This window comes from Puma concolor, chromosome A1, assembly GCF_028749965.1.
Source record: "Puma concolor isolate L17-30 chromosome A1, mPumCon1.1.hap2, whole genome shotgun sequence".
Taxonomy (NCBI): Eukaryota; Metazoa; Chordata; class Mammalia; order Carnivora; family Felidae; genus Puma; species Puma concolor.
Genome location: NC_141667.1, coordinates 124,572,932 through 124,599,281, shown reverse-complemented (window position 1 = coordinate 124,599,281; position 26,350 = coordinate 124,572,932). Strand labels below are relative to the sequence as shown.

At 47.3% G+C, this 26,350-nt stretch overlaps 1 protein-coding gene and 1 long non-coding RNA gene across 2 annotated transcripts in view; one reads left to right on the top strand and one right to left on the bottom strand.

Moving 5' to 3' along the window:
• Positions 1-1,616: 1,616 nt before the first annotated feature.
• On the bottom strand, positions 1,617-2,609 carry LOC147584427 (uncharacterized). Its single transcript, XR_015249607.1, has 2 exons — positions 2,295-2,609; positions 1,617-2,118 (listed from the first exon to the last, which is right to left on the bottom strand). It is a non-coding gene; the product is annotated as an uncharacterized LOC147584427 (long non-coding RNA).
• A 99-nt stretch (positions 2,610-2,708) lies between these two features.
• CYSTM1 (cysteine rich transmembrane module containing 1) overlaps positions 2,709-26,350 on the top strand; it is a 62,631-nt gene continuing 38,989 nt past the window's right edge. Inside the window, exons 1-2 of the mRNA XM_086716522.1 lie at positions 2,709-2,766; positions 4,222-4,359. Of these exons, the coding sequence (XP_086572648.1) occupies positions 2,709-2,766; positions 4,222-4,359 (196 nt within the window). The remainder of the gene's footprint in view (positions 2,767-4,221; positions 4,360-26,350) is intronic.

Genomic DNA, 26,350 nt, shown 5'->3' with positions numbered 1-26,350 from the left:
TTACCCCACATTGCCTGGGGCACCTGAAACCACCTCCCTCACCTCCCAGGAACACAGGCTTTGGAGTCCAAGGAACCTGGGTTTGAATCCTGAGACTCTAAGCAAGTTACTTAACCTCTCCGGACCACAGTAATGCTAATGTTTATTAAGTGCCCACTATGTGCCAGGATAGTTCATCTACTTACTAAATCCTCAAAACCACCTTATGAGGGTTGGCGCTATTATTATTGCCCCTATGTTATAAACAAGGAGACTGAGGTTTAGGTCGAGTAATTTGCCAAAGCTGGTAGCTCGCAGCTCCCCCGATGTGCTGGTGGCTGGTTGGTGTGTGGGGACACTCAGAACCACTGGCTCGGCCCCAGCCCACTTTGCAGAGAGGCTGCAGACCCCCCTGTAGCAGCCAGGGATGCTGAGCCAGGTGAGCAGGCTGCCGGCGTCCCACTTCAGAGGCCTCTCGGACCCTGTGGAAGGCCTTTCCTGCCCACCTCCCTGAAAGGCTCTTCCTCCTTCCTCCGGGATGGGCTGGGGGCCTCACCTGGTGTGGGCGTGTCTCCAGGTGACACAAGGCAAGGGCAGGGGCTCTCAGGAGGAGCCTGTGTACTTGGGGTGCATTTGTTTTTAATCTACTCCTTCCAACCACTTGCTTGGCCCAGGGTGGGCCTGATGTTCCACTGGGTGATTGGAGCGGTCCCCAGAAGGGGCTGCTTTAAGGGAGGGGTCTTCTTAGATAGCTCCTTATCCCCATCCTTCAGGTCCTAACCCACCAGTCACTTCCTGAGGGAATGGCTCAGGCCAGGCCCTTGTCCTGTCCCCTTATTGCAGTACTAAGTGTTGCTTTAATCGCCATCTCCCCTCCCCTCCAGGATGGAGTGCTTTTTGAGGGAGGAGACAAAATAACTTTGCTCATCACTGCCCCTAGGGCCTGGACCCACCTGACTTCTGCACAGTAAGCCAGAGCCTGCCTGGACCCACAGTGCCCCAGGGAGGCAGAGATGTAGCAAGAGGGTGTCCCCAGTGGTGATTGCAGCAGAACAGATCTGACCCTGATCTGAGGATAAGACCTGCCATCGGAGATAGGGACGGGCCCCCATCAGCCTCAACTTCCTGCGCCAGTTCGCAGAAGAAACCAAACCAGAACTTTACAAGGGACAGGTACCAGTGGAACGGCCCTCTCAGCCTCAGACCCTTCACCTTGGCTGGCACCTGCCTTGAGCACTCGGGCTTTGGCCTCTGTGAAGGTTGCTTCCCCAACAACAGCAACAGCAGCAATAACAGTATTACTGAATATTCACCCAGTGCTTACTGTGTTCCAGGCCCTGTGCCAAGCACCTTCCATGATTATCTCTCAGAATCCCTCTAACAACCTCAGAAGACAGGGGCCGTTTTCATCTTCATTTTACAGGTGAGGAAACTAAAACTCAGAAAGGTTAAGTGGTGTTTGCAAAGTTGCCCAGCATGTGAGGGGTGGAGGTGGGATTGTGAAGCCAGAGCCCAGCACCAGAAGTCTTAACCCCCAAATGCCTCCATGGCATGCCTCTCTAATTTGATAGGGGCAGGTCCCACCCGCTCATTGGACCCATTCATTCACACATGAAGTACGTTCACACATGCAGAACTGACTGGAACGTGAAGCCCTGTCCCACACCCAGGGCTCAATAGGGCACTCATTCATATTTATTGAACACCTGCTGTATGCCAGATCCTGTACTAGGTGCCAAGGATACACTGGTGAACAAAACAGACCCAAACCCTGCTCTCATGGAGCATATATTCTAGTGGAAAAGAATAAAATACGTATCCAATTACAAACTGTGATACAGGCCAAGAAGGAAAACTACAGCTGGTTTTGGGGCAGAACAATATGGGAGGACATCATTGAGACAGGGGAGGAGGCCTTTCGGAGATAACATTTATACCGTAACATAATCAATCAATCAGCCAATTGATTAATCCAGGCCATAGCGGTGGTCAGTTTCACCTGCTGTGATTTGCACCTGCTGTGATTTGCGTAGTAGACGTTTCCCTCAGCTTTCGTCTCCATCAAGGAAAGGACTGCAGTCCACGGCCATTTTGCCATTTGTTGAGAGAAGAGCCCTTGAGTTTCCAGACCTTGGTGAGCTCAGAACAAAAGGTGAAGGAAAGTATGACCTCACTTAGCTTTTTTGATAAAGCGGGAAGGGCAGGCTCCCCCACACCCCATCAGTAAGTGAGCGGCTGGCCCCCCGCCCGGCCTCCCTCCCCTCCCCGCCCTCGGAAGTGTGGTGCTCTGTCGCCACCTGGTGGACATAACAGACCATGCAGGGGCGGCCAAGCTCCTCCGTCCAGGGTAGGATTCAGATTGTTGTGGCTTCCCTTGGGCGGCGGCTGTGAAAAGGAGGCAGGGGGTTTAGGTGACTTCCTGGCAAGGGGCGGGGAAGAGGAGAAGGAGCGAGGGTGGACGGGGAACTGCTGCTTGAGAGTCAACTGACTGGAGATGGACAATGGCCCCATTGTGTCCGGGGCCTTGACCTTGATTTCCTGCCACTCTCATCTCCGGCGTGGCATCACCCGGGTCTGATTGGCCAGGAGTCCACTCCGTGACAGTGGGCGGGCCCCGCGGCTGGAACGCAAGCAATGGGCTCCCCGAAGGGCGAGACGCGTGACCGGTCCAGTCCCCCCAGGAAGCCCAGGGAAAGCCAACACCTCTCTCTGCCTCCTCTCTCTGCCCCATGGGGAATGTGGGGGAGCCAGAACCGTGCGCGCTCTCGTTGAAAGGCGTGCTGCCGGGTTGGTTAAGGATTGAGGGCTCTCCTCTCAAAGACCCTGCCCCAAATTAATTATGGGATCCTGGGACACAGTCTGTAGAACCACCCACCCCACCCCCCTTTGTTTTTAAGTACACATCCATGGATACCATTCCCATTGTAAAAAATCTTACTCAATGCAGTAAAAAGCTAAAGTTCTCCCCCTCTGTCACACTCAGCACCCTCCTCAGGTAACTACTGTTGTTTCATGTGTGTCCTTCCCTGACTTCATATGACAAATCTGTCTATCATTTAGTGTATGTACTCTCTGGGCCTCACTTTTCTTTTCTTTTTTTTTTTTTTTTTTTTAACGTTTATTTTATTTTTGGGACAGAGAGAGACAGAGCATGAACGGGGGAGGGGCAGAGAGAGAGGGAGACACAGAATCGGAAACAGGCTCCAGGCTCTGAGCCATCAGCCCAGAGCCTGACGCGGGGCTCGAACTCACGGACCGCGAGATCGTGACCTGGCTGAAGTCGGACGCTTAACCGACTGTGCCACCCAGGCGCCCCTGGGCCTCACTTTTCTAATCTGAAAATGGGAACGGAAATAATAGAAAAGCTACCTGAGATCATTCTCAGGTGTTTAATTCGGCACCCGGCACTGGGTCAGTGATTATTGTTACCATCGTTGCCATCTTTCCTGTCAGTATCCTCAGACCTCGGACCCAAATCTGAAGTCTAGATAGAAACCTTTTCTCACTCTACAGCCTGCTCCTCCCCCTCCTGCTTCTCCCTTCTAACAAACTGTGATAAAAATCTGTGTTCCCTAATGCCTGTGTGTGTATGTGTGTGTGTGTTTTTAAGCCAGAAAGAGCATCTGGTGTTTTCTGCATGTTCTTCCCTGCCCTTCCCTTCCCTCACCCTCACTCTTCCCCTTGCCTTCCATGTTTGACCTAGATGCAACCCCTCACCCCACTGCAGGGGGAATATCCCATTCTGTGCCAGAGGAAGAGACTTCCATGGCCCACAAGGTGCTGCTGAACCCACAGTGACTCCACATAAAAGCAGTCCCCTGGGAGTAGGGCTAGTGGCTCAAGAGGGATGGCACTCTGTGACAGGCTACACGGTAGAGCAGTAAGTGCAGGGTCAGCTGGCCGAGCACCCCAGGTTGTGGCCAAGGGCAAGTCCCTTGGCCTCTCTGAGCCTCAGCTATCTCACCTGTGCAGTGGGCTCCTAACAACAGCCACCACATTGAGCTGCTGTGAGAATAACGCGGCACCCATAAAGGGACCTGGCACTGAGAAAACGAAATGGTAGTTATTATTATGTTGGAAAACAAAGTGTCATGTTTATTTAGCATTTTATGCTTGCAACGGGAATTTATAAGTTCTTCCTTCTTTTTAAAAGGAGCTAGTCTGTGGAGAAGGAAGTTTGGTTTTGATTTACAAGTCTCCAGAGAAAGGGAAATTCCTTTACCTCCGCTTTTGTTGGAGCAGCCAGTTGTCACTTCCTGGAGCTGTTGCTGGTCTCTCAGATGGCCCACAGAGCTCCCTCCAGCCAGAGAACACCAGAGTACGGGACACTGAAGGACCTCCCTGTTCCAGAGGGTGCAGCAGGGATAACGTCAAACCCATGTAAGTAAGACAAGGCCAAATCACCCATTCAATGAACAGCCGTCGGGCAGGTGCTCTGTGCCCAGCCTGTATCACATGGGACTGCCACAGCCCAGGGTCCCTGTGACGCAGGGGCTTAATTAGGGTAAAAAAATTACTACACATACTAGCTAATATTTACTCGGTTCTTATTAGATGTCAAGTATGTTATAAGCACAGTGAACAAACGTAGGACAGATAAGATCTTTGCCCTCAAGTAGCTTGTCTTTTAATGGTTTTTCACATGATACCCTCCTCTTTTTTTTTCCTTTGGCATAATTTACACATATTAAAATTTGCCTTTTCTTAGTGTAAAGTTCTGTGAGTTTTGACAAACACAGTCATGTAACCACCATCACGGTCAAGGTATAGAATATGTTCATCGCGTCATGAATGTCCCTCTTGCTCTTTAGTGACCGACCCCTCCCCCCGCATCCCCAGGCACTGGCAGCCACTGATCTGATGCCTATCCTTATAGTTTTGACTTTTCCAAAATCGAATCCTTCAGTGTGTAGTCATTTGAATCTGGCTCCTCTACTTACCACGACGTTTTGATATCTATCCGTATTGTACGTTATCAGCGGTTCATGCCTTGTTTTCTGTCTTTCAACTTTTTTATAATTTCTAATTTTATTTATATTTTGAGAGAAAGAGTGAGAGAGAACAGGGGAGGGGCCGGGAGAGAGGGAGAGAGAATCTCAAGCAGGCTCTGCACTGTCAGCACAGAGCGTGATGCAGGGCTCCAACTCACGAACCGTGAGAGAGACCATGACCTGGGCTGAAATCAAGAGTCAGAGAGAGGCTTAACTGAACGAGCCACCCATGCGCCCCTCTTTCAACTTTTTTTTCTTACAAAACTTTTCCAATATAAAGTTAAAAGAATAATTTAGTCAATACCTATAAACCCACCACCTAGATTCAATAATTGTTTCCCTTTTGCCATATTTCAAAATGATGTATATACATAGGCATATATATTGGCTGAACCGTTTGAAAGTACTTCTAGAACTTCAACACAGGGCTCCTGGGTGGCTCAATTGTTAAGCATCTGACTTCAGCTCAGGTCATGATCTCACAGTTGGTGAGTTTGCATCCTACATCAGGTGGGTTCAAGGCCCCGCTTTGGGTGAGGGCAAGACCCTCTTCAGGTAAAACATGAGCCTTGGGTGAGCACCGCCTCTCTCTCTCTCTCTCTCTCTCTGCTCTTTGTGGGATTCTCTTTCTTTCTGCCTCTCACTTACTTGTGCCCTCTCTCTCTCTCTCTTTCTCTCAAAATAAATACATAGGTAAATAAAAATAAATCCTAACATCTATTACCTAGGAAGGAGGACATCTGATGAGCATGTCATACAAGGAAGTTGACAACAATTCCCAAGTGTCATCTACTATCCATCCATTTGCAAATGTCCCCTATTTAAAAAAAAAAAAAAGTCTTTTGTAACTTTTTACCTGGCAGAGTTTTGTCTCTAAATTTTTAGTTTTGAAGACATTATAAACTTACAGGAAGATGCAGAAAGTTAAGAGATCCATCCATTGGACAGCCTCCTACAATGGGTGGCATCTCATATAGAGCTGTTGGGAAATATCCAAACCAGGACATTGGCGTTGGTACATTATTGCTAATTAGACTGTAGACCTGATTCATTTTCACCATTTATAACCTGCATTCATTTGTGTGTATGGACGTGTGCATAGCTCTATGCACTTAAGTCCCGTGTACAGATCTGCATCTCCACCACCACAGTCAAGGGGTGGACTGCTACCTCGCCACAGAAGGACTTTCTGGTGCTGCCTCTCTGTATGTACCCGCTCTCGCTACTTGCCTCCCTGTCCCCAGGTCACCGCGATCTGTTCTCCAACTCTATATATAGTCTTGTTGTTTTGAGACTAGTATATACGTGAAATTACACAGTATGCAACCTTTTGAGATTGAACTTTTTTTCACTAAGCAGAATGCCCTAGAGGTCCCTCTAGGTTGTCTTGTGTGTTATCAACAGTTCATTTGCTTTAATGGCTGAGTAGTATTCTCACACAGATGTACCACACTGTAGCCTCCAGTTGAAGGAGATGTGAATTATTTCCAATTTTGGCGATTATGTAAATAAAGTCACAGACATTTGTGTACAGCTTTGCATGTGAACGTAAGGTTCATTTCATTTGGCGGCATCGCTGGGTTGCACAGTCAAGTGTAAGTTTATCTTTATGTGAACTGACCAACTCTTCTGCAAATTGGCCGCACCGTTTTGCATTCCCAGCAGCTTGTGTGAGAGTTGCCATTGCTCTGCATCTTGCCAACACTAGCTGTTAGCACTTAATTTTTTTTTTTTAATTCTAGCCATTCTAATATATGTGTAATGGTATCCCACATAACTTTTTAAAACTTTTTTTTTTAACATTTATTCATTTTTGAGAGACAGAGAGAGACAGAGCATGAGCAGAGGAGGGCCAGAGAGAGAGGGAGACACAGAATCCAAAGCAGGCTCCAGGCTCTGAGCTGTCAGCACAGAGCCCGATGTGGGGCTTGAACTCACCAACCATGAGATCATGACCTGAGCTAAAGTCAGATGCTTAACCAACTGAGCCACTCAGGCACCCCACATACCTTTTTTTAAAATATTTATTTATTTGGGGGAGAGCGCAAGTGGGGGAGACATAAAAAGAGGAGAACAGAGGATCTGAAGCATGCTTCTGTGCTGACAGGCTGACAGCAGTGAGCCCGATGTGGGTCTCGAACAAACAAACCGTGAGATCATGACCTGAGCTGAAGTGGGACGTTCAAACAACTGAGCCACCCAGCTGCTCCCCACACAGCTTTTATATCATACATAAGCCCGAGTTATAACTGTTCTGCAAACCCTCCAGTGGCTTCCCATCAGAGTCAGAATAAAATTCAAACTCGTATCTAAGGCCTGCCAGACCCTCTTCCCCATCTTACAGGCTTTGCCCCTCGCTCTGCTCCAGCCCCAGTGAGCTGACCTCCCAAGTTTCTCCACCACAAGGCTTTTCACTTGTGGTTCCATATGCCTAGAATGTTTTTTCCCAGGTATCCACCTGGCTCATTCTCTGTCACATCAGCTTCTCTGAGAAACTTCCTGGTGGTCAAAATGAGCCATATCCCCACCCTCCTCTTCATAATTCTCTTACCCTGTTTAATTTTTCTTCATAGCGCTTACCTCTTCTTGATATAATATATGTCAGTCACCGAATTGGTTGCTGTCTGTCTCCCCCATAAGGACAGGGATTGGCTCTCAATGACTATCTCCACTGCTCAACACAATGCTTGGCACAGAGGAGACACTCGATAAATACTTGTTGAATGAGTGTGTATCAGAAACCTCTGGTGACCCTCTTCTCATCCTTCTGACCCACCTTTTACTCATCTGGCATCCTGGCAACCAGCTTGGAGCAGGTGGAAGCCCCTGGGCTTAGCTGCCCCCCACAGCTCTTGCCTTCTGCCCACGGCAAGCACCGGGGCCTGCAAGTGTGAGGAGATTAGGGGCTGGGGTTAGCAGATAGAGGCTCCCTTCTCTGACACTCGGTGGAAGTTTTGAAGTGCACTCAGCAGGTCCCAGCAGACAGAGCCCCGGTTGCCCACAGCACTGACCAGCTCCGTAGCACACATGTCCTGGCTTTCTTCCCTTCTCATCCACTGTCCCACTCCACTGTTCCTAGAATCAGTGCTCCCTAGAGCAGTGCTCCACTGCTCCCTAGAATCAAGTCCCTAGAGGTGACTTGCAAGCAAGCCCTTCTTCTGCTTCCTCTACCTGCAAGGAGGTAGCAGGGGTGGAAAAGAGCCCAGATTAAAATAAAACAAATATATGGAGCTTATAGTCTAGTGGGAGAGACAAATGAGAATTTGAAAAAGAAAACAAAATTTAAATACCTACAGGTGAAGGGATAGATTTTTCAACAAATGGTACCAGAATAACGGAATATCCAACTGGAAAACAGTGGATCTCAATCCTTACTTCCCACCATACTTGAAATACATCCAAGAACTAAAGATTTAACAAAGAAAAACTATACAACTTCCAGAAGAAAGCAGAGGTGAAAATCTACATGACCTTGGGATAGGCAGAGTTTTCTTAGATCACAGGTAGAACCAATCATAAAAAAGGGAGGAGAGACAGCATTATATGTCACAGAGTGGAAAAGAGTTCTGCAACTCATATTTTTGACAATAATCTGCATCTACAACATACGGAGAAATATGTAAATAAAAAGAAAGCAAACAACCAAATTAAAATACGGCAAAAGATTTTTAAAAATACTTTAAAGGAAGATATACAAATATTCGTAAGTACTTGAAAAATTTGTTCAGTGTTATTAGCCATTAGGGAAATATAAATTAAAACCACAATGAGATGACACCATACACCCATTAGAATGGCTAAAATTGAAAACACTGGTAATAAGTGTTGACAAGGATGTGGACCAACTGGAATTCTCACACACCGCTGGTAAGAGTGTGAAATGGAAAAACACTTTGGAAAAAAGGTTGGCAGTATCTTATAAAATTAAACATACACTTACCATCTTATAGTTCTCCATCATATATCCAATGTAGTTATTTACCCGAAGGTAATAAAAATGGGTGTCTACACAAAGACTTGCATGCAAATTGTCAAAATAGCTTTATTCATAATAGCCCTAAACTGGAAATGGCCCGGGTGTCCATCAACAGGCCAATAGATATATTGTGGAATATTCATACTCAGTAATAAAGACACAAATACTGATAAGTGCTACAACATGACTAAACCTCCAAAACATTATGCTGACTGAAAGCAGCCAGACAGAAGAATACAACCTTGTGATTACATTTAAATGAGGTTCTAGAACAAGCAAAATGGAGCTATGGGAACAGGAAGTAGAGCAGTGGTTGTCTGGGGCTGGCCATAAGTGGGTACAGAATACTGACTGGAAAGAGGGATCAGGAAAATTATACAAGTTATGGAAATACTCTGTATCTTAAGTCGAGTGGTGGATATATGGATATGGGTCATAACTCCTCTAACTGTGAACTTAAACAGATGCCTTTTGTTTATGCAAGTTATACCTCAATAAGGCTGATTTTATTTTTATTTCTTTTAACGTTTTATGTATTTTTGAGACAGAGAGAGACACAGCATGAACGGGGAAGGGGCAGAGAGAGAGGGAGACACAGAATCGGAAGCAGGCTCCAGGCTCCGAGCCATCAGCCCAGAGCCCGACGCGGGGCTCGAACTCATGGACCGTGAGATGGTGACCTGAGTCGAAGTCAGACGCTTAACCGACTGAGCCACCCAGACGCCCCAATAAGGCTGATTTTAAACAAGAAGTAGTGATCGCTTGTGATAAGTGTTCCAGAGGGAAGATATTATGGTATTATAAGAGAGGAAAATGGGGAAGAAAGACTACTTCTGATGGCTGGGCAAGGAAGTTCTCTTCAGGAGGTGATACTAGAGCAGAGATCTCAATGTTAAGATGGAGACACCCAGGGAAAGATCTAGGGGAGGGCACTCGAGGAAAAGGTCCCCTCAGGAACAAAGACCCAGAATCAGGAAGGAGTTTGGTGCTCTTGGCCACAGTCCCCAGGCCAGTGTGACTGGGTGAAGTGGGTGGGGCAGAGTGCAAGGAGACTGGGTGGAGAGGTGGGCAGGAGCCTGATCCTGAAGGACTTTATCATCCCTGATAAAGGTTTGGAATTTGAAATGGATAAAATGCACATGGTCTAGTGGGGCAGAAACACAGAAGCAAATAAAAGCAATACAGGGTTATGGGTGATATATTTGGGGTGTGTACAGAAATAAAGGAGGGAGTAGTCAGAACTGGGAACCTGGGAACATCTGGGAAGGCGTCCTAGAAGAGGTGACATTTCAGTTGAGGTTTAAGGAAGAGTAGCAGAGGGGAAAGGATATTGCAGGGGAGGGAACTGTGTCCATAGAAATCCAGAGGTGCACGGCCCCATGGAATATTCAAGACCTGAGCATAATGTAAGTTTAGTTGGAGTTTTCCCTGTAGGAATAGAAGTGGCAGGAGATCTGAGGTTGTAGGGAGAGGGGCTTTTGAGTCCTGCAGAGGATGGAAAACCCCTAAAGAATTTTAAGTAAGGGAGTATTAGGGCCAGGTTTACATTTCTTTAAAAGTTTATGAAACGTTTTTTTAAGTTGAGTGGGGGTAGAGAGAGAGGGAGAGAGAGAATCCTAAGCAGGCTCCGCACATCAGTGCAAAGCCCAATACAGGGTTTGAACCCACAAACTGTGAGATCATGACATGACCTCAGCTGAGATCAAGGGTCTGAGCCACCCAGGCACCCCCAGGTTTACATATCAGATCAAGACGTCCAGAATGGGCAGGCTTGGAAAGCAAGACCACTGTTTCTGGAGTGAGATCAAGGGAAGGCCTGAACAGGAGCAGGTGGTAAAAGGCGAAGGGCCTCACTCCGCTACGAGGTGACTGGGCCTGTCCTGAAGCTGGGAGACTTCCTGGTTTTTGGCTTTGAGGACTGGCTTCCCTGGGGGACGATGATCTGGTTAAGTAGGACAGATCAGGAGAAACAGGTTGAGGAAAAGATCTGCAGTTTGAGGCACCAGAGGGTCCTAAATGCTAACTTTGATGTGTGCCTGCTCCCTCGGAGGGCTTGTTACTTGAAGATGCCTAGGCCCTGGCCCCAGTGAGTCAGAAGCAGTGGGTCTAGAATGGAGCCCAGGAATGTGTATGTGTACAAAGCGCCAAGTGCCACACCCAGTCTGATGCTGGTAGACTTCATACCTACAGAGCTGCCATTTTGGCCTCTCCAGGTGCCTGGGGCAGGAGGCAGGACAAGCACATTCTCATCTGGACGTTGGCCAAAGCAGTTCAGAAATTCAGGCAAAGGTGACATCTAAAAGAAGGCTCTGGATGTAATGGGATCAAAGGTAGCTTGTTATCTTCGTTGCTGCAACTAAAGAATTACAATAAAGTGGCCCTGGTCATCACGTGTAACTCCTGATTATGTGTCCAAGATGCCTCAGAAACTAGCGGTCAGGCCAAGACTGAGCCTATGTGTGCGTATGTATCCTCTCCTAGGTTGTGGATGGCAGGGCGTGACGGGGATTCATGGAGTCCATGGTGAAGTCTGTGTGAGTTCTGTGCAAAGAGAGCAGCTTTTACTGTGTGCACCCACCAACCTTCACTACAGCTTGATGTGCTCAGTCCTGTTATTATTTCCATTTTACAGATGAGAAAACTGAGACCTAAAAAGGTTTAGTAAATTGTTCTGGGTCCCGAGGCCAGGATGCTGATGAACCAGGGCTGGAAGACAGGTCTCTGGACCCTCCTAATCATAGCATTGCCCTCGCCTCCACAAGTGGGAAAAAAGTCACTTCATTTGCTTTAATTTAAAAAAAAAATTTTTTTAACATATATTTATTTTTGAGAGAGAGAGAGACACAGAATGTGAGCATGGGAGCGGCAGAGGGGGGCAGGGGGAGACAAAGAATCTGAAACAGGCTCCAGGCTCTGAGCTGTCAGCACAGGGCCCCACACGGGGCTCAAACCCACAAACCAGGAGATCATGACCTGAGCCAAAGTTGGACACTTAACCGACCGAGCCATGCAGGCGCCCCAGGTCACTTCATTCCTTAATCTTAAATGATCTTCCAAGCAAGGGAGCAAGGCAGAGTACAAGTTTTCTCTGTCTCATCCTGTTCAGAAAGTATCTAGGCCTTTACTTTAAAAGGCTCCCAGGGCCTAGAGGAGCTGGGATTGAAAGCCTCATGGTACAGACAGAGGTATGAGGTCCCAGCCAGGAGCACTTGCCTGATCTTCTAAGGTTCTCACGGCAGTGCCACATGCTTCCAGCAACAGAAGGAGGCGGCAGCAGCAAATCTGTCCCCAGTGCACCACGGTACTGTTTGGCTATGATGAAATACTCATGGCATATGGCTGCAAAGTTACTATCTTGAGAGCGGGCAGAAATGGGATTTTTCATGTGCCAGATTTCACTCCCTCTCTGAAACAATTCTTGTAGTAAACAGAGGTTTTCTGATCTTGTTAAGATCTGGAGGATGGGAATTCCTTTACACTTTTTAAGTAAAACTATTGTCTTAGAGAATTTCATTCTATGGATGGTGCAAATGTTTTTTAAACGTTTGAAGCTCTTCTGTGCTCCCTCCCGCCCCCCTAAAAGCCAGGACAGGAAGAGAAGCTGCCACCAACTCTGTTCTAGCCCCAGACCACCCGGTGATGAGAACTCCCAGTGTCCCCTGCCTGTCAACCCTTGGCAAATGGGGTGGACAAGAGGAAAGGCTTGCTGAGCGTGGGAGGCCACAGGGTAGAGGAGGCAAGGAAGGGCCAGGAAGCGAGTAGAATGTGACTCTTAGGAGGAGAATTATTTTGAACCATGTCTTGTGTGCTGACAGCATAATGATCATTATTAGGACCTCAGATGTAACACGAAGCCCGCCCTGAAGTTAAATTTTCCCTTTCAGATAAGCGTGGCCTGTCAACCCACCACAGGATGGTTCTATGCCAACCTCCTCCACATGGTGGGGGAGGGGGGAGGTTGGAATGTTCCAGCTGCTTCCTCACTCTTACCTTCATTAAGGACTTTGTTTTTTTTTAGTAAACAAGGCGCCGTTTTTCTACCTTAGTCTTCTAAAATCAACCTGAGAAATGGGGCGCCTGGGTGGCGCAGTCGGTTAAGCGTCCGACTTCAGCCAGGTCACGATCTCGCGGTCCGTTAGTTCGAGCCCCGCGTCGGGCTCTGGGCTGATGGCTCAGAGCCTGGAGCCTGTTTCCGATTCTGTGTCTCCCTCTCTCTCTGCCCCTCCCCTGTTCATGCTCTGTCTCTCTCTGTCCCAAAAATAAACGTTGGGAAAAAAAAAAAAATTTAAAATCAACCTGAGAAATACTTTGTGCAAGGATCACAGCTGTTTTTGCAGCTTTCTGCCCACATTTAGTTTCGGAGCTGCTATCTGGACTCTTACCTCCCCAGAGACCCTCCTGGACACAGTGTGGCCTCTAGTAGAGGGACAGACCCAGGGCCTGAATTACACCCAGACAGATTGTTTCTGGTTTTCACAGTATTTTAAAAATTAGTTTTCACATCAAAATCCTGTTTGCTGGCTCCTCTTGAAAAATCAGAAAACCTAGCTATGGTGGGCCACATTTCCCTGTGACATGTGGCTGGAGCTGCATAATAGTGGCTCCCTTTGCACAGAGGTTGTTCTCCAGTTTGCCGTAGTCCCCACCACTCTCCATCATCCCCCCCATCCACACCCTAAGAGAGGGTAGTGGTTAAAAGGCAAATATGGAGATACGAGTTTCAGTCTTGACCCTACCACTTACTTTCCATGGCCCCTTGAGTAGGTGTCTGCATCTCTCTGATGCCTGTTTTTAATCCCTAGGAAGAAGAGAATAATGCAGTTAAGGTATGAAGAGCAGAGACAGAAAGTCTAGGCTAGAGGAGGTACTCACTGAGACTTTGCCAGGTTTGTTTGTTGGTGTCTATTTCCTGTCAATAACAGAGGCCACTGGAAGATGCATACAAATGGACACACCTATTACACACGCAAGCTTCATATATGCAAGCATTCTCTAAATTTGTTTTGTTTATTCCTGCATCCCCAGAGCTTAGGATAGTCCCCGGCACATGGTAGACACTTAGCAAAAGCACTAAATGAATATGTGGGTTTATGTTGCCCTGAGTTTTCATGCTTCATATGTCATGACCTAAATTATTATTAGCAGTCCATTTTATATGTATAAATGCAAATGGACACATAGGTTGGCATATTTCAGGGCTTTTCTTCAGAGCCATTGATGGGAACTTTATTGCAGTAATCCCCTGAGTCACCATCTAGGAGAAAAATGTGTTTTCCCCCAGGACTGGGATCCTAAGATCATTGTCCGATACCAGGTCACTTGAGGAATCAGTGCTCCAAAAAGTCACAATTAAAAATGCACGCATTTATGTGATGCTTCTTGAGAACTTCTTGAGGTACTGTACCAACATTTAAAGCATTAAGTGCTCCCTGGAGCACTTTCCTCAGAAACAATACTTCAGAGAGGAGAGTGCACTTAGCTAAAACCAATGGCGGGTTCTATGCCATGTCTCAACAAGGCTAAAACCTCTGAGTGCTGGAATTTGCTCCCCATCGGATGCAACCTTCCCGGAAATACAGAAGATGGGTTGACTACCAACTGGATTCAGTGTTAGCTTATTGGACTGTTGTATTACTTTTGTCTACAGGAGCCTTTCATAAGCTTGTGGCTTGGGTATTTGTGGCCTGTAGGGGTCAGCTGTGTTTTTTGTCTGCTTGGCATCCATGCTTCCTAGTTTTGGTAACTAAACTTCAATTTTCCTAGGGAAGCCATTGTTTGAACACTTTCAACTGTGGAATTGGGTGGTGGCTAACGCCACCCCCAGCTCCAGAGAAGAGCATGGAAGTAGCCAAGGTATCACATCTCTTGGCTCCAGCCACACATTCAGAAAAAAGCAAGTTACCCAAAGCCAGTGCAAACACTAAGACGCCAATGTGTGTGGGGGAGGGGGGTGGAGGGGGAGGGGCGGGGCACACCTGAGGGGGTTGCAGTCAGTTAAGCCTCTGACTCTTGATTTCAGCTCAGGTCATGATCTCATGGTAGTGGGATTGAGCATGAGGCTCTGTGCTGAGCATGGAGCCTGCTTAGGATTCTCTCTCTCTCTCTCTCTCTCTCTCTCCTCTGGCCCTCCCCCGTCTGCACGCACACTCTCAAGATAAATAAAAAAAATTAAAAAAAACAAAACAAAACTCCAAACTGGAGCTTTTCTTAAGACTATTGGGAAAGAGGGGCACCTGGGTGGCTTAGTTGGTTAAGAGTCTGACTCTTGGTTTCGACTTAGATGATGATTTCACAGTTCGTGAGATGGAGCCCCACATCCAGCTATGTGCTGATAGCACAGAGTCTGCTTGGGATTCTCTCTCTCCTTCGCTCTCTGCTCCTCCCCTGCTCTCTCTCTCTCAAAATAAATAAATAAACTTTTTTAAAAAATTAAAAAAAAAAAAAGACCATTGGGAAAGGTAATCCTTTTTGCTTGCTGGGACTTTTTGCTGTGAGAATATAATTCTGACTCTGCCAGAGGCACTGCTGGAGAATGTAGAGAGACAGAGCAAGAGAGGAGATTCCTTGGGACAATGGTGACAGTGTTTGAATGCCTGGATCCAGCTTTACCTGAAGCTCAGATTCACCTCTGGATTTTTGGTTTCATGAGCCGATAAATAAAATCTCTCTCCTTTTTTTTTTTTTGAGAGAGAGAGAAGGTGCAAGTGAGTGAGGGGCAGAGAGAGAGAGAGAGAGAGAGAAAGATATATAGAAAAGAAGTGGGGCTCGTGTTTACCTGAAGAGGGGCTTGAGCTCACCGGAAGTGTGACTGAGACTCATGAACAGTGAAATCATGACCTGAGCCGAATCTGAGTCAGATGCTTTAACAATTGAGTCACCTAGGCACCCTCCCTCTCCTTCTTTCTTAAACCAATTTGAATAGCATTTTAGTCAATTGCAATGGAGATATTCCTAAATAACAAATTAGAATTTGAAAATGTAGGTCAGAAAAGGAGGCACAAAAGTGTGAGACCCATCGCTCAGATAAAAACCAAAAACCATGATCCATGGCCAGAAGCAAAGTGATGAGTTTGCCTCTTTTTCCTTAACATGGACCTCAAATTCCATTAGACTCTGGCAGAGCAGTGAGCTAAGAAACAGTAGAAGAAGCATAATTTTTTTCTCATTTCTTTAATACCCTGACACACACACACACAAAGAATCTGGTCATCTTGCGCTGGATTTTGTGCTTGTGCTGGCCACATTCACTGGCTTTCCTTTCACATGTGTTCATTTGTCTGCTCCCATAATGGGAAGACATTGAAATAAACCAGAGGCCAGGTCTTAGTGGACTTTTCCAGTGTTTTAAAACTCTCTGAACTTGGGGCGCCTGGGTGGCTCAGTCAGTTAAGCATCCAACTCTTGCTTTCGGCTCAGGTCATGATCGCAGGCTCAGGTCATTATCTCACAGTTTATGAGCATTCCTTAGGATGCTCTCTCTCCCTCTCTCTCTGCCCCTCCCCCACTCACACTCTCTCTGTCCCTCTGAAAACATAAATGAACATTAAAAAAAAAAAACCTCTTTGTTCTTGACGTAGAGGAATCCCACTAGCATTTGCCATTAAGCCTGTGAGCTCTAGAAAGATGTCATTCATCTTGCACAGCATGTAGAGAAGTTCGTTTCATAGAGTTACTGAGCACTTCTGCATGCCAGGCTCCAACTTCCACAAATCCATGAGCTATTGGCGGCAGGCTTTCTCTTTTTGAGGAAGCCTTGTTTCCAGTCCTCGGTCAGCTCTTCTTTACCCTTTGCGGCTGCATCTTTGCCGTGGTTGCCCTTTACCTTCTGACCAGCCTGAATTCTGCTGCCCAATGATTCTTTACAAAAGACTGCATCCCATCCCCATTTCCTGCTTCAAGGAGCTCCAGTGGCTCCCTGTAGTTTTCATATTGAATGTATACTCTTCTTCCTGGCCTCGGATAAAGCTAATACCAAGAATAAAAGCTAACCACTTGGAGCATTTACTGCATGCTGGGCACTGTGCTACGGTTTCACATGCATTATCTCATTTAATTCTCAAAATGATGCTATGGTTATTAATGTTATCCCTATTTTTTCCCAGATGAGGAAACTGATACACAGAGAGGTTGAGTAACTTGCTTAAGTCACATGAACAGTAAGTGATGGAGTCCAAATGCAACCTGTCACTCCAGCTCCAAAGCCCATGTTCCTACCAGAAGATTCTGCTCTCTCCAAGGCTCTTCCACAGTCTGCTCTGTCTCTACCTTACTTCTCACAACTCTACCATTTCCTTGGTCCACTTAGGCTGGTCTTACAGTTGTGCCCACTGTTCTGTGATTTTGTTGTCTTTGCTTAGTTGTTTAGCCATTCATTCATTCACTCATTCACTCATTCAGCAAATATTTACTGAGCCCCTGTCCCAGGCGCTCATGTCATCTGGATGACAGGACCAAGATTAAGAATGCTCTCTTTTCTCCCCCTTCTCCAAATCCTGCCTTTCAAGGCTCTTCTCCACACCCTGCCTTTTGTGTATCCCAGCTTGGCCAATGTAGCTGGCATGGCCTCCCTCTCGTCGAATGCTGCAGGCACAGAAGGGCATGACCACCTAGTTGAGCATTCAACTTCACAGGGTTCCTCCAGGTCTCATGCGATCTTGCTGTCCCATCAGGAGGCAGATGCCTGGAGGACAAGGTGAGGGAACACCTTTCCTTTAGTATCTATCACAGCATTGAGTACACATTAGGCATCTAAAGAAATATTTTTTCATCCAATTGTTGAGTGAACAAATGGGATACAGGGAAATATGATGGTTTTTAAAATGGCCTTGTGAAGGGGCACCTGGCTGGCCCAGTTGATAGAGCGTGTGACTCTTGATCTCAGGGTTGTGAGCTCAAGCCACACACTGGGAGTAGAGCCTACTTAAAAAAGGGAAAAAGAAAGTGAAATAAAAGGACCTTGTGAAAAATCTTGAATCTGGATTCTTCTTTTGATCAAGAATTCACGTAAAGTTTATGATATTCTTATGAGGTAGGTGTTATTAGCTCCCTTTTACAGATTAGATTGAGGCTCAGAGAAAATGGGTAACTTGCCCAAGTTCACAAAATGGATAAATCTCAGAGCACAGGCTCCCAACCACTGCATCATGCCTGCCTCTGCCATCCTTAGAAGATGGTTCTCCTGGGGGCGCCTGGGTGGCGCAGTCGGTTGAGCGTCCGACTTCAGCCAGGTCAGGATCTCGCGGTCCGGGAGTTCGAGCCCCGCGTCGGGCTCTGGGCTGATGGCTCGGAGCCCGGAGCCTGCTTCCGATTCTGTGTCTCCCTCTCTCCCTGCCCCTCCCCCGTTCATGCTCTGTCTGTCTCTGTCCCAAAAATAAATAAACGTTGAAAAAAAAATTAAAAAAAAAAAAAAAAGAAGAAGAAGATGGTTCTCCTGAATTCACAAATGTGGAAAAGCCATTGTAGTTTCTGTGGCTAATGAACTTTTACCGAAAATATGCTTTGTCGGGGCCTTCTACACAGACATTTTTCTTTATCTCTAGGGATGGAAGGAGGCTCACTGCTGTTGTAAAGAAACTTGGTGAAATTCTAGCAACTTCTACCACTGGCCCCACTGCTGAGTCCTGGGACTTGAGGTCAAATTCTAGAAAAGCGCCACATAGGATGTACTCCCTGGCCACGTCTCTCTGGTCCTTGGATGCTGCCAGCAACACTCTTGGGGTTTGGACTCACATGAGAGCACTTCTTCACCGTGGAGGTGGGGGTGGGGGTGGGGAATGTTCTGTTTTTCTTTTGATAGCCAGGCCCTCTCACTCCCAACCAACCCAGTAAAATGGGAGGGGCCTTACTGAAACCTGTCTCATCATCTCTTCCTCCCCAGCATAACCCCCACGCGTCCCAGCTGGCATGAGAAACTTTCTTCCCTTTTAAGGCAGTTATCCCTGCCTTATACTCCCGTCTTCACCTTGCCCTGCCCTCATTAGAATTTCAGAGGCATATGCTTGCCCCCTAAGGGCCTGGAAAATTTTCCAGCCAAAAAAGTCTTACTGTCAGAGTGTAGTTATGGACATGCGGTCTCTGGTCTTCCCTCAGCATCAGTGTTCTCTGAAGGGTAGATCTTGCCCCCTGATGGTCCAAATATGATTTGGGAGTGTGCCTGAATGATCTTCATTCCTCAGAGGCCAACAGACAATGCTGTGTTCCCCTACCAACCTTGGAAAGACACTGGAATCACTCAGCATTCCTTCTCAAAATGCTGTTCACACCCCTTCTTGGATCTCTCTTTATCTTGCCCTCTCTTTCAGCAACCCTTTCCCAAACCACTGCTGCTTCTCCTTCCTCTCCAAGTCCTTCTTTGTCTCAGTTCCCAGCACGTTTCCTTCCACCATATCCTTCAAACTTTATTCTGGCCCAACTCTATCCCTGCCCTACCTGATGTCCAGTTGGAGTTCCCTTCCTCAGCTCTGCATACACCCCAGGTCTGGTTGCCCCTGCCCTGCTCCCAGTATCTTCCTGCCCACTGATCTCTGCCCCTTGGAACCTGGGCTGATGTTTTCAATCTCCTCTATTAGTACAACTCCTTCTGTCTGAAGCTATGGGTTTTTTTTTCCTACCTTTCACAACTGTCTTTCCCCCCATTTATATGTGTTCCTCTGAAAAATAAATGTATGGGGGGGTGGCGCCTGGGTGGCTCAGTAGGTTAAGCGTCCTACTTTTGATCTTGGCTCAGGTCATGATCTTGAGGTTCGTGAGTTCAAGCCCTGTATCAGGCTCTGCGCTGACAGTGTGGAGCCTGCTTGGGATTCTCTCTGTCCCCCTCTCTCTCTGCCCCTCCCCACTGGTGTACTCTTGCTCTCTCTCTCCAAAATAAATAAACTTCAAAAATAAAAATAAGTGTATCAAAGTAAAAAAGTATCGCTTAAACACAACTATCAAGTAAATAATAAACAGTACAGGTGGTATTTTAACATGAGACACATTACCCATAAACTCCTGATCTTCAATGCCTTAGTCAGCTGGGCATTTGCCAAAAGGTGCTCACTATAAACTGATGATAAAATAACTTTTTTTGTCTGTTAAATAAAATTCAACTGAGGAAATTTCACTTTTTAAAATGTTTTTATTTATTTTTGAGAGAGAGACAGAGTGAGCAGGGGAGGGGTAGAGAGAGACACACACAGAATCTGAAGCAGGCTCCAGGCTCTGAGCTGTCAGCACTGACCCCAATTTGGGGCTGGAACTCAGGAGCCATGAGGTCATGACCTGAGCCAAAGTTGGATGCTCAACTGACTGAGCCACTCAGGTACCCTTCAAGTGAGGAAATTTAAAGGTCTAACTGGCTTTATTACATGATTCCAAAATCGGGTAGCATCCCATGTACCAAACAGAGAGGAGTGCTCTTCTATAAAATGGAAGGTTTTATAAAAAGGTGGTTGGGGCAGGAAGTTATTAGCAAAAGAAAGGATAGGATTCTTTCACACCAGGTCACCTTCCTTTAGAAGGGTGGAGTAGAAGACTTCGTATAAGGCAGATTACCTCATTTTCCTTTAAAGGATGGAGAGCACCAGGTTACAGATTGCCTCATTGGTGCTGATCAGAAAATTCCTATGTTTATGGCAGAAGTTGAAACTGTAGTTAGGCTACGTTCTTAATCCTCCGTTTTGTGACTTGGCCAAAGTGACACCGTTTAGGGGCTATGGTTTTTATTTTTACAGGTCTAAAATCCCATAGTCTGAGAGGGAAGGACAATGTATATGAAATGTCCATAGCAGTGCAGGGAATGATCCTACAACTTAATTGAAACTCAATCAGGAAGAAGTCAAGTGGTGAGATAAGCAGGGGTTCTCAAACTGGGACCTCCACAGGATGTGAAATTTTCATTATGAAGCTGATGGTCTAAGCCAGTAGAGGTGTAGGCCTATGGTTATAGCAAGCAAGAGAAGGGCACTGGAGGAAGATCAATTTCTGAAATGACTAACAAAAAAATCTATGCAAGTTGGACTCCTAGGTTTCTCCTCGACTTTGCTCAGGGGGTGTTTTGGTGATTTTCTCTTTCCGTTGGAAGAGAGGAAGGACTTAAGACAGGAAGTCTGAGCCTGAATGAATGAGGTCTTAACCACATTCCGTATCAAAGGCTGCACTACTTGCCGTAAAGTTTATGGGGAAAAGTTGCCGGAGAGCAATCCAGTCAGCCTTAGCCCCGGTCCTTTCCCGTACAGCTCAGGAAATAATCCCCCGAAGTAGCTAGACCCAGCAGACACCAGGAGGAGCGGCCTACAACGAACCCTGCCAGAGCAGGATACAACAGGGACCCAAGGCCTGCCTTCCAGGCATCTGCACTGGCGGCGAGAAGATATCATCTGGAGTCTCGGCGAACTGATCCAACCAGAGAGGAGTGTCTGTTGGGAGTCTCAGGTCCAACCCGCCTCGGAGGCGGGAGCGTAGGCGGGGGCAGGGAGGCCAGGCTGGCAGTCTCCAGTCCCCACTGCACCGACCGACCCGCAGCGCTCGGTAGGCGCCCGGAGGCCAGGCGGCTGGGGGCGGGGCTCGTGCTGTGACACCGCCCCTCGCCTCGCCCCGCCCCGCCCCGCGCGCGTTGCCAGGGTGATCAGGTGACTCCGGGCTTGCGGCGCTCGGGGCGGCCGTGACGTCAGGCGCGCCGCTGCTCCTCTCTAGCTTGGTGGCAGGTGCAGTGTATCTGGTGCGGTCTCATCTGGTCGGATCAGGTCCGGAACAAACCAGTGCCCTGCCGGTTGGAGAAGAGAAGAGGTGAGGCGCGGCGGCCGCGGGCCCGACCAGGCTGGGACTAGGGAGCGGGTGAGGTGAGGGCGGGGCCCTTGGGGGGTTTGGCGCGCCCCCGAGCTCCCCAAAGAGCGCCCCGAGAGCGGCGGGCACCCGGGCGAGGTGGACTGACTCAGGGTGGGGTGTGCGCAGCGTCCGGGGAGGGGCTGGGAGCCGGCCCAAAGCCCACCCGGGAGCCCCGCCGCTGTTCATCCGGTTGTCGGTCGCGAGCCGCTGGCGGAGGCCGGGAGGGTGGAGATCCTGCGCCGCCCGCCCGTCTTCTGGGCCGTGAACTAAAGGCGCTCAGCATTTCAAGCGGCCTCCCGGTGCCCGGAGTCGGCGTGCTCGGAGCAGGTCTCGCCACACCCCGTCCCGGGGGACTTCTGCGAGAGGCTTGTGCAACTCTTCTCCTTGGGCAGCGATTTCTGAGTAGCTGCCGGGGCGGGGGGGGGAGGGGGGAGGCTGGTGCCGGGAGGCCGCTTGGGAGCCCCACGAGTGGAAGCAGAGGCCGGCGTATTCAGAGAAAGTGCTTCGGGGAAAAGGAGGGAGTGAATTGGGATCTCAGTGGACCTGTTGGGGTAGGTGAAATCTGAGCAGAGTCCTGAGGGGTGGGGACTAATCTCCCTGCAGCGGTTGGGGGTTGGAAGAAGCTGAGAGAGGGGAAGAGGACCTCTGGAGAAGGGAGGGAGGAAAAAGGGACGTCTGCGGAAGGAGAGCATGAGCTTTGCGCTAGAGGTAAAGGAACGACGACTGTTGGGTGACTGGACCGAGTGCTAGGGCTGTTGGGGGGGGGGGGGAGTTTGGCGGATTAGGTTAGGACCGGTTAGGAAATATTTTTGAGTGCCCAGCTGAGGGTTTGTGTGCTGTGGGGGAGCCATTGAAGCGTTGGCTGGATTGGGGGGTCGGGAGAACACTGGGATGGGGAGACTGAGGGGGCTGTTGCGACAGCCTGGGAAAGAGGTGACCACACCTAGAGCTCTGGTCTGATGGGATTCTGCGACCCCTGCTTAGGAAATATTTATAACGGGTGAGGACGAAAGCACCCAGGTGCCTGCCTACACCCGAGCCATTGTTAGCAGATTGAAAAATCCTCAAAGAGAAGGGAAACACCCATTTGCAATTCATTTTCTTATTCTCTCTCTGTCTTTTTTAAAGATTTTACTTTTCAAAGTAATCGCTACACCCTACGTGGGGCTTCAGCTTACAACCCCAAGGTCAAGAGTCGCTGGCTCTACTGACTGATCTAGCCAGGTGCCCCTCTTGTCTCTTTAGACCAGATTTAATGGCTATGTGTGAGATTGCCTGTCTCATTAAGTGCGGAGGTTGTATTGTCCACAACACTTGGCCTTCAGAGGTTTCAGAGTATGGTACAAATGCCTCTGATTCCCAAAGTAAAACCCAACCCCCAAGTGATTGGTAGGAGAGTTAATGGGGGAAATTTATTACAGGATAATCAATGCCCAAAACATGAAAATGGAACATTGGGGAAACTGAAAGGAGTCCCATGCTTTGTTAATTGTAGAACTAAGAGTTCCCCTTTCACATCTATTACCCTCAACTTGTGGGCTTCTCCATCTAAGGCTGTTTAAGTGTTAATTGGATGTTTGTCTTAATTTCCTGAGAAACAAGAAGTTTTGATTATTGAAAACGAATGATTTGGTGATTTATGGTTTTTCCCAGCTCTGAAATTTACTAATTCTGTGACCACACACACACAGACACACACAAATAGCACTGCCATCCTTTATTATTTTAAGTTTATTATTTTGAGAGATTGCTCACACAAGCAGGAGAGGGACAGAGAGAGGGAGAGAGAGAATCCCAAGGTGACAGTGCAGAGTCGGACATGCGGCTCAAACCCACGAACCGTGAGATAGTGCCCTGAGCCGAAATCAGGAGTCTGGGCCCTAACTGACTGAGCCACCCAAGTGCCCCATTTTATACGAAACCTTAACAACTTATGTTTTCTGGAAGGACATGAAGTGACTGAACCTTGCTACCAATTTGTTTTGTGTATGTTTGCTGCAGAAAATAGAATTGGACCTCCAGGGATCCTGTCCAGTAAAAGGTGGTTTCGGGAACTGCGGAGAACTTGGGAAGGTGGCCGCAGCTGGTTTGTGTATAAATGTAGAAACCAGCACAGCACTCAAGGGAGGGCAAATCCAGAGTGGTGGCACCTGGGGAAAATAAACTTCACTTCAGATCAGTGACTTCGTTCTCTGTAAAAGAAGGCTTAAGATAGGTCACCTGAGCAATGGCTGTTTATCACGCATTAGCATGTACTGAAGAGTTTTTCCTTATAATATTACAAGTGGTAGGGCTTGTTATGATAGTGACTTTTAAAGGTCTTTACAGGAGTCCCATGCTTTACAAGAATCTCTGAAGGTTAGATTTCTTGGCCACTTTTTTAAACCGTTGTTAACCATTTTCTAAATCTCTTCAAAAGTATTTGAACCAGCCAACTAATCATGCTTCCTTTGGAAAGAAACAGCCCCCAACCCCCAAACACTATAACTGTGTGTTGTCAGGGCGGTTAAGTAGGCCAAGAGTTTTGGGAAATTTTCCACTTTCATTCACCCGTACCACCCCCACAAGTTTTCCCATTGGTAGAGAATATGACTTCATTGTCAGGAAGAAAAAGTTTGTGTATTTCCCTAAACATAAGCTATGATAGCTCCCAGGGCTGGCTGTTCCTGTGTTGAAGAACAGGAATGCTCTCCTTTAAGGGGCTCTCAGCCAAAGTAAGAAGTAGGGCTGGGGTATAGGCCAGAGACTGAGCCAAGGAGAATTCTCAGTCTTGGCCTTTGTCACCCAAGGCCCTGGGCAGGGCCCACCGTTCTTGGGATGGTAACATTCCTCGACCTTGAAACGGGATAATGGTTAGTACTCCCTTCCCAGAGGTACCAAGGAGAATTAATGAGAGGCTTACATGAAATTAATGTAATTAATTCATTACTTACATTGATGCTCCTCCAAAGCATCAATGTAAGCTCCTCCAAAGCTGAATTTTTTTTTTCTCCGCAAGTCGAGAGGTGACAGCGAGGCTAAGGGAAGTCTCCCCGAACTGTTGACAAGCTCCCGTATTTATTAGGTATATGTTATAGGGAAAACATTGCGCAATATGTCAGGGGCTACATGCCAGTAAGAACTTATAGAAAGCGCGCAAAGAAACAAGCATTCCCAAGAGTACAAAAGAGCTATTCCATAGATAACATGGTCTCAGGAATTCATGAGCACAGGCAGGACCAGTCCCTAAATATGCCTTAACTAGATAGTGGTCAGGTGTCCTCTGCAGGGCCAGAAAGCCGTGTAATGTGTTTCCTATAATCTCCTTAACCAGGACATAGTTATTTGATTTCCTACATATCCCTCTTTTTTTTTTTTTTTTTTTTTTTTAAAGAATCTTGTTCATGGGAGTTGAGGAGGGCAATCTGTTGTCATTCATGATGTCTCGAGGAGGCCACTATGGTGTAGATCATTTGGAGGGCTTAGCCAAGTTTTGAGAAACCACAGCCAGATATGCTAAAAAACCTGTTTTCTGGGGTTGGTGGCCCTCCGCCATGGCACATTACTTTGGTTACATGTTGATCGCGCTTCTTAAGTTGTCCCCAGGTGACATCATTTGCCTTGGTCACTTGTGGGCCTAGTCTCCACTGTTGTCCAGGATGAGGTCTATCCGAAGTCCGGACAATGTCCCATTTTTTCCTGAACGTGTCGATTCTGCCACCTAAAAATCTTCCTCTCAAAGCTATCACTTTCACTTTAGGGTCACCATTTCGGGGTTTGGCTTATCACGTCAGGGTCACCAGTTTTGGGGTCAGCTTTTGGGTTTGTCCAGCAAAGCCAAAGATGGCAAAAAGGATTACTCAAGACTTCACAAGTCAGGGGGCGCCTGGATGGCTCAGTCAGTTAAGCATCCGACTCTTGGTTTCAGATCAGGTCATGATCTCGAGGTTCAATGGGATCAAGCCCTGCTTCGGGCTCTGTGCTGATAGTGTAGAGCCTGCTTGGGATTCTCCCCCCCACCGTCTCTCTGCCCCTTCCCTGCTTGCACTCTCTCTCAAAATAAATAAACTTAAAAACAAAAATTTGAAAAAAAAAAGACTCCACAAGTCAAGAGAGGTGAGACGGAGACTAAGGGGAGTCTCCCTGAGCTGCTCTCCCTGAAAATTGTAATTCTTGGATGAACGGATGTTTTGAGATTAGTGAAATAAAAAAGAGATGGGCATTCTAAATTTTTGTGAAAGCCTCATTCAAACTCTAAGGTGTTTTTATTATTTTTTTCCTGGGGTATTTAGGCTTATCAGTACACTTATAATCAAGATCTGGAGGCCTGAGGGTAAACTCCATGTTTGTGTTTGATAAGGAAATAATTTCAAATGGTTTAATTTCAAATGGTTCCCCACTCTTTTCTGCTTCCCTTAGAGTGCCTGGAATAAACCAGTAACCTAGCTGGGTGTGGAGCTTTCTGGAGCTTTTTCTATCCAATATCCTTTCAATTCTAAAGGAGTTAGTTATTAAGTTCATCAGAGGTAAAAGTGGATAATAATGCTCCCTAAATTAAATGAGGAGTGAAATAGTCATCTTTTAAAATTCCCGTGTTCTGTGTCAGTCCGTTGGTCCTCTT